The sequence below is a fragment of the Lygodium microphyllum genome, chromosome 2, assembly GCF_053477565.2.
Source record: "Lygodium microphyllum isolate KBCC chromosome 2, Lygodium_microphyllum_v1.1.10, whole genome shotgun sequence".
NCBI classification, from domain to species: domain Eukaryota; kingdom Viridiplantae; phylum Streptophyta; class Polypodiopsida; order Schizaeales; family Lygodiaceae; genus Lygodium; species Lygodium microphyllum.
This window is the reverse complement of record NC_141136.1, coordinates 154,213,738-154,221,768: the sequence shown is the minus strand read 5'-3', so window position 1 is coordinate 154,221,768 and position 8,031 is coordinate 154,213,738. Positions and strand designations below refer to the sequence as shown.

General features: G+C 39.9%; 1 protein-coding gene across 1 annotated transcript in view; it reads left to right on the top strand.

Moving 5' to 3' along the window:
- Positions 1 to 211: 211 nt before the first annotated feature.
- The window catches only part of LOC148040493 (uncharacterized), a 51,497-nt gene continuing 43,677 nt past the window's right edge, over positions 212 to 8,031 (top strand). The window contains exon 1 of the mRNA XM_087699831.1: positions 212 to 672. Within this exon, the coding sequence (XP_087555957.1) occupies positions 323 to 672 (350 nt within the window). The 5' untranslated portion in view covers positions 212 to 322. The remainder of the gene's footprint in view (positions 673 to 8,031) is intronic.

Here is an 8,031-nt window from a genome sequence, read left to right as displayed (position 1 = left end):
AATATGATATTAAAGGCGATTAAGAAAGCCACATAGCAATCTTGCCAAAACTTTTTCCCCATGCTCTTAACATGAAGCAAAGCCTTCTAAATCCAAAAGGGATGGGAAAAAATATGATATTATAGGTGATCAAGAAAGGCACCACAATACCGACTACTTGATGTCAATGTATTCGCTTGGGCTAGTGGGCTCATTAGGTTAGGGTTAGCTAACCACACCCACCTAGTCACTTGATGCCGCTAGCTTAGCTTAATTGCCCCTTTACTTACAAAGGGAACAAGATCTCCATTTCTTTTACTTGGATTTATTGGGCGAGTGAGTCATGGTTCACAAGACCTCCAAATCTCTCTCTTCGAACAATAAGCACAAGGTTTCCGATGAGGAGCTGAAAGATCTTCGCCGATGCTTCTGGAGTTTTTCCAAGCACCGGCGCTACCTCAGCCTGGTCCTCCTGATCATCGCGGGCCTTCTCTTCATCGCGATCCCCTCTCATTCTCCTTTGATTTCCGGTTCCCTATGGAGGACGACGGGGGCTTCGCATCCGAGCAGGAAGTACCTGTATTGGGGTTACAGGATCGACTGCCCTGGAAAGCATTGCGAGACCTGTGCAGGATTGGGCCATCAGGAATCCAGTTTGCGTTGTGCCCTGGAAGAAGCCATGGTTCTGCGCCGGTATTTTATTTATTTATTTGGTGTGGAGTGCTTGTTTCCCTCAAATAGGTTACAGTTGGATTATACTTGCATATAACGATGCTTTATCGGCTGCATTTCCCCAATAAAGCAAATATAACATGTTGGTGATATTCTGATTGATTAAGAACGTCGAGAACTAGGTAGCATGCTATTTTTTTTAGATTAGCCTCTATTGGGCTATAATTCAGGCCTCACAAACCATTGGAAACTTATTGGGCTATAATTCAGACCTCACAAACCATAGGAATCTTGTGTGATTTTAAGTCTGTCTAGAAAGCTTTGTTTATGGTGAGCTTATACCACTGAAGGCATGTACAAGCAAGGATTGGAAGTGAATTAAATGCTAAACGTAAAGATGTATGGAGGTGATAAACAAACACTGCGGAGAACTTTAAGAGCCTCACTACAATTATAAGGTCAGCTCTTGCACAAGATACAAAGTGTAGTGGCAATGAGGGTGCTCGAAGTTGATGCTTAACTGAAATTTGCATTATTTGATTTGTGCATGTACCTAGAGGCAGTCTTTGCATAAGATGCAAAGTGTAGTGGCAATGACAGTGCTCAAAGATGATACTTAGTTGAAATTTGCATGTATTTGATTTGTGCATAAACCTAGAGGCGAGTATTTGTATGAAGGCATAAACTAGATGGACCTAAGATAGAGCTCTTGCTAACTCATTGAGAGTCCTTATAAATCACAAGTAGGAGATCCCCTCTCAAATTTTGTGTATACTTGAACTTCAAAGGAGCAACCGTTGAAATTTGAAATGAAAAAAGGGTTGTTAGGCCACCAAAATCACGGCTAGCATCAATAAACACTCAATTGCTATCCATTATGCCTAATTTTTGTTAAGAGTATGACATCTCTTGAGTGAGCGGGCGGGTAGGGCAGACACAAGTGCGGGCAGCCACACATAGGGCGAATAGTAGGTAACTGGGTAGGTTCGGGCAGGTCAAAGTGGTAGGTAGTAGCCTCGTTGGCCTACCCCAAGCTGACTACATCTTTTTTGACCCCATTTCTAGCCTATTTGTAGGTGCCTAGTTTTGGTCAATTTGTCAATTTTGTGTGTACATAGATTTCAAGGTCTTAAGCTTTCACTTGCACACAACCTTTTGTACTCAGTTTTACCTTGTTTATTTAGCATTCCTAACATTCTACTGTTTTTGTCTTTCTTGCTCTCTCTATTTTTCTTTCCTCTCACATCTTTGATTAGGTGTGCCTATGCTTTTGCATTGCAAGAGTCTAACATGGTATCCGAACAAGTTTGGGGCTGATCAAGTGTGGATAGACTTGTGTTGAGCTAAAACTACATTACAAATTGATTAGCTCTTTAAAACAACCCAAAACATGTAAATTATCAAAAGTTTCATTAAACTGTGTGTGGTCTTAGAGGGTTTTTGTGTCCCATAAGCAAAACCCTAATTTGGGAGGATCCTTCTGCATCTATAAGTAGACAAGCTGCCCACCATTCAGCCTATCCTTGTCTTGCAAGTTTCAACCATTAGCCCTCATTCACTAGCTCTTACCATTAGCCCTCATTCACTAGCTCTTTAGCCTCCAATGATTGCTACTATGTGGTCTATAGTTGTTGCCTAGCCTTCCACTGCTACCAATGATCAGCTATTGCTATCATCTTCAAGCAGTTATATTGCTACGTTCTCGTTTTTAGCTTGTTGCTCTTCCATTTCTAGCATTGGCGTGATCAGCATTTCATCTATAGGAGGTCATTTTTGTGTTTTTGACACTTTTTTTCATCATGCTTTCCTTTAATTGGTGGTTGTTGTACTTAAGCTCCGTCTATGGTGGACGACACACATCGACACCTCCCTCAACCCACTCCCACGAGAGTCACCGGTGGTTTGACAACTCTGCCCTTGAGCATTCTGTATATTCTCTCATTTATTTATAGCATTGATTTATTCACTTCAGAGTTCTCTTTCTTCTTTGTTTGTGTCAGTGTTTTGCATTTAGGGTTTGAGTTTATTGTGTTATTGTCTGAGTTATTGAGCCGTATATTCCATGTTTTCTTTGTGCAAAACTTGGCCTATCTATTGAGCTAAAATAAGCATTACATGTTGAATTAGCCTCCTAAATAGCCCAAAAAATGCTTAATTAATGAAAACCCTAAAATGGTGTGTAGCTCGAGAGAGTTTTAAAACAGTGCGTAGCACAAGGTTTTGAAACTATAAATAGGTAGGTTGTCCTCCATTCAGTCCATTCTTGTTTTTGTAGGGTTTAGGTGATCTAGCTTCGTTGCCCACATCTCATTCGCAGAGGACATCTCAATCGAGATTGCTCGACATTGTCTACATCCATATGGTATCTATTTCCGGTCTCTATGTTGCAATCTATACTATTTTTGTTGCTTTTACTGCATCTGTTATATCATCTATAGTTGGTGACTTGCTAAGTTGTTGCATTTGTGATTTGCGATTGCTGTATAGATTGCCATGTTGTCATACCTGCCTGCCACATCATCATACCTACCACGTCATCATTAGCTTGTTGCGTTTGCAATTTTCTCTATCCTTTGATTGGGTAGGAGATCCTGACACCTTATGTCCTCATGGCAGCTACCTCTTTACCTGGGGCACAACACCTATCTCTTGGGCTAGTTGTAAGCAAGAGATAGTGGCGGCTTCCAGAGCCGAGGTTGAGTATTGGGTTCTTTTTGATGGTACCATGTAGGCTATCTACTTGAGGAGCTTAGTAGTGGCACTTCAGTTTCCATGCGATTCCCCCACCCTTGTCTATTGTGACAACCAAAGTTACACATAGCAACCAGAAACATCAGAAATGTTTAGAAATGGAAATTGTAACTTTCTTTCAAGAGGGGTTAAAATAAGAAACACGGTTTTTTTATATAGGGTTTTTTAAATAGTTTTAACTAGAGAAAGAGGTTTTAAGCCTTTATAAAACTCTCTTAAACAAATAAAAGTCCAATCGAGCTTGAGTGATAATACATGAGAGTCAATTGAGAATAATATATGTGAAGAAGAGTGTGGAGGCATTGCTAGGATTTGCACTGAGGAAACAGAGTGTACAACCACGGCAGAAGCACAACAAGGCAAACACAGACACAGAAGGCAAAACTGAAACCCTAAACACAAAACTCAAAACTCAAACACAAACAGAAGAAGGGATAGAAAGAACATAACTCTAAAGTAAATGAATGTTATAAATGAATGTAAGAGTATATAGTGCACCCAAGAGGAGAGCGATGTGTTAGAGAGTGACATCCATTGGAGATGGATCCCAAGTGCTGTGACCACCAGTTGGAGTGACAGAGTGAAAGAAACACCAAATATTGATCACGAGAGAGTGAGGAGACTGCAAAGGATGTTCCCTGATGATGTGAGCAAAGCAGCAAAACATAGCAGTAGAATGCTGCAATTAAATGCCATAGTAGAACGCTACAGTAAAACACGGTAGTAAAATGCGGCAGTAGAACGCCTAGTAGAATACGGCAATAAAATGCAGCAGTAGAATGCCGCACTAGAATTCTATAGTATAACGAGGTGATTGCAACAATCGCAAAGGTTGGATTGCCATGTGGTGGGAGACTATTGGCTAAGATCTGCACACAAGGGTGAGGAACGGGTATGGAAGAGATGGGACTGAATGGGGGCAGCCTGTCTATTTATAGGTGAGAATGGACCCTTCCAAATGAGGGTTTCATTGAACTCTCTTGAACCGCTTCCCATTTTAGGGTTTTCATTCAATTAAGCTTGTTTTGGGGCTGTTTAAGTGGCTAATCAGCATGTAATGCATTTCTTAGCTCAACAATATGTTACATATCCATGGTCCATTATTGACTTATGTCAAAGTTAGTCTTTGGATGAAGCTATACTATGTTTCAAACCTCAAACATTTTGATTCATACATATCACTCAAGGAAAATTGAAATAAATATGTAAACAACCCATGTATAGTATGGACTAAGTCAAGTTGCAACATCATAATTCTCATTCCAAAACACATTGACAAAATGTCAAAATCTAGAATGTGAGACTAAAGTCATATAATAATCTACTCTTAAGACAAGATTAGATACTAGATTGACAGAGTCCAATAACTAAACAAATTCCCGAAAAAGTAAGTTTCTCATTCAAAATCTTGAGCTCTTAGGAGTCATTACTCATCATCATCATCATTGTCATCATTATATTTAACATTGCTCTATAGTTTTTGTCAAAAGAACCATGTTTTTGTACTTCTCCCCTCCCCTCCCAAAAAAAAGAAAAAAAAAACGTTTTTTTACTGTAAAAAACGTTTCTTACTTTAAGAAACGTTTCGTAAGTTTCAAATTCGAAGAAATGTGTTTCTTTCCTGCTATACTAGAGTGCCATTGCCCTTTGGGCAATCCGATCATTACACCACGGATGCGGCGTGTGGGAGTTCACTTCCACTTCATTAGAGAGTAAGTTGAGCTAGATACCATTCATCTAGAGTTTGTGCCTTCATCAAACAATTTTGCAAACATATTGACCAAGATTAATAGGCTGATGCTGTATTTGATACCTAGAATCGCCTTGGGTACACCCTCTTCTACTTCTTTGGATTGACAGGGAGGGTGATTTCCTCTAGCTTTCCCTTTTAGTTTGAGAGGGGACGGCTTTCTTCTCTTGGCGGTGACAGGATGTTGTTTACAGTTTTTTTTTCGACATTATGTATATTGTACTTTGTATCTTTATCTGCATCATTAGGATGCCATGATCGTAAAAGGACGCTTGGGCAAGTGAACAATTCCCTTGCAAGGGCACTGTTCAAGTGGTACTGTTGTGTAGCAATTTACATGACCTTGATCACACTTGCATTGCATCTTTCATAACTCCAATGCATTGACATTTTGTTTTGTAAATATGCATCTGTGTGCATTTATCCCTTTTTGGTCTTTTGGAGTGGTGGAGTTTGAATCCACGATATTTATGGCATTGCACATGATAATCTCCAAGGTAGTCTCTCTTGCTTGCTGCCGACTTTTTTGCCCCTCTACATACTTACCATATTTGCTTCGCACACCCAGTAGTGGTAGGGATAGCTTGCTTAGTTTTTGAAAGTGTTAAGGTCTAACTAGTAGTCTCTTGTGCATTACTTAATTGACCACCACCTATACTTTTTAAAACAAGCACTAAAAAAAAAAGTTTATTGTGGTTCCATCTGCCTTTGTAGGACTTGGTAGGCCATTGGGCAGTGATGCCTTGGCCTCTTTGGGGCGACTACTTAGACTTCCTTGATAAGATAACCATCTCTTCTGTAGTCTTGGTAGGCCATTGGGCAGCCACTGTGTACCCTTTGTACGATGCCTTGATTGTTTTGGGGTGGGATACCTTGGGATAAAATCAACAACAAAATAAAAAACACACAAAAATTTGGGTGGATCTTCATTTCTAGCTCAGTTTTTGGACTTGAGAGGGGATGTTGAGCTAAAATAAGCATTTCATACTATCTTACATTATCCATAGTTGTTGACTTGTTGAATTGCTGGGATTGTAATCTTTGGCTGTTGTACAGACTGCTAGGTCTCATACCTGCGTCTTTATTGTCGTCAGCTTGCTAGGTTGTCATACGTGTGTTTTTATTGTCGTCAGCCAGTGACATCATACTTGCGTTTTTTTTTTGCCATCAGTCTGCCACGTTATCATTAGCCTGTTGTGTTTGCAATTTTCTCTCTTCTTTGCCTATTTGACATTGATCCAACATCACCCTTCCTGCGTTTATTGCTATTGGGTATCTTTGAGGCTATGTAGCTAGGTTTTGGGATTCGGCAGGAGTATGATATACTCTCCCGCTCATGATCATTACCTCGGTCCTTGAGACATGAGAGTTCGGGGACAATTTTCATTCCCTACACTGTTTGTTTGCTACATGAGCATTATATATTCAGTATTTATTCATTTATTCAAATCTTCATTGTGTTCATTGTCTCTGAGTTACCCTAACCCTAATTGTGTTCTGTTGAGTTTATGCTTTGCCATACACCTTCCTTTATGTTTCTATATTAGGCTATTTCTTCACAATATCTTCACAACATGAAGAGGAGGATCACAAAGGTTGCCTTTTCAACATATTGTAAGGAGGAGGCTTGTGCATCAATACAAGGCTAGAGTAAGCAGAGATGTGTGGGAAAGGAGACTTGTTTGTTGTTTATTTGTGTTGGAATTGCTGTCGAAGTGTGAAAAAGACCAGGTTTTGAGGCTTTTGAAGCAGATTTGAGTTTTTATCGCTTCTGATGATAATGTTTTTCCATAAACGGGTAAAGGAAGTCCCAACCAGCTGCCTTTCTGGGGCAAGAGAAGGGCTGTCCAACATGTATGAAGTTATTCCAAGGCAGAATAGGATGTCTTTTGAACTTGCCATGGAGTTTCAAGGCCTTATGGACCGCAAGGTTCCAATCCTACCAGCTCTCCCCTAGGATTAGAAATTTCATTGAGAAAACTGCAATGTTTGGTGAGTGATGATGGAGGCTATCTCGAAGTCCTATGATTTGGTGGAGCTTGTGACCGAAACCATTGACTGATCAATATAGTCAAGGAGGTTTCAATCCTTTCTTAAGCTGAGAAATTGCAGTTGGAAAAGGCTCAAAGATAGTGGTGTGAAGAAATGCTCTAAACGCAAAAAGCACAAAACCAATCGTATGACAAAGCACAGACTGATAAACTCAAAACACAGGTAGGGTTAGGGTTAGGGTAATGCAGAGACAATGAACACAATGAATAATAAAGTGAATGAATAATGAATATATAGTGCTTATGCAACAAACACACTATAGAGTGAATATTGAACCTCGAACTCTCGTATCTTTAGGATCAAGGCAGAGGTTATGAGCTGTAGAGTGTATCGTACTCTGAACGGTTCCTGAATTGCAACAAAGGCAGCCTTTGAGTGTCAAACACTAGCAAACGCGGCCAAGGAAGGTTGGATTTGATGCAGATGGCAGTGCATGAGAGAGAAAGAATAAAACCGCAGGTACTTGAGGAGAGAAAATCTGCACGATAGTTGTTAGGTGCAAATGCAAGAGAGGTGAGAGAATGTTAGGGCGGCAGGGGGTGAATCAGAAAGCTATGACTTTGTTTCTTATTTTGGATGATATTCCGTGAAGGAATGATATCCTCTACCTTGCTGAAAAGAGATGAAAATGGACGAAGAGGTCTATCCACGGCTTAGCAACTCTCTTGCATTCGGCTTACGTAAGCCTCTCTCTCTTTTCATGGACTAGGAGCTAGTCTCAGATAGGGATGTTTATTTTTCGAATGCAAATCTTATTATTTTGTTTCTAGTAAATGTTATAGTATCTACTTTTCTTGTAAAGTTTCAATTTTAATGAGTTGATGTCA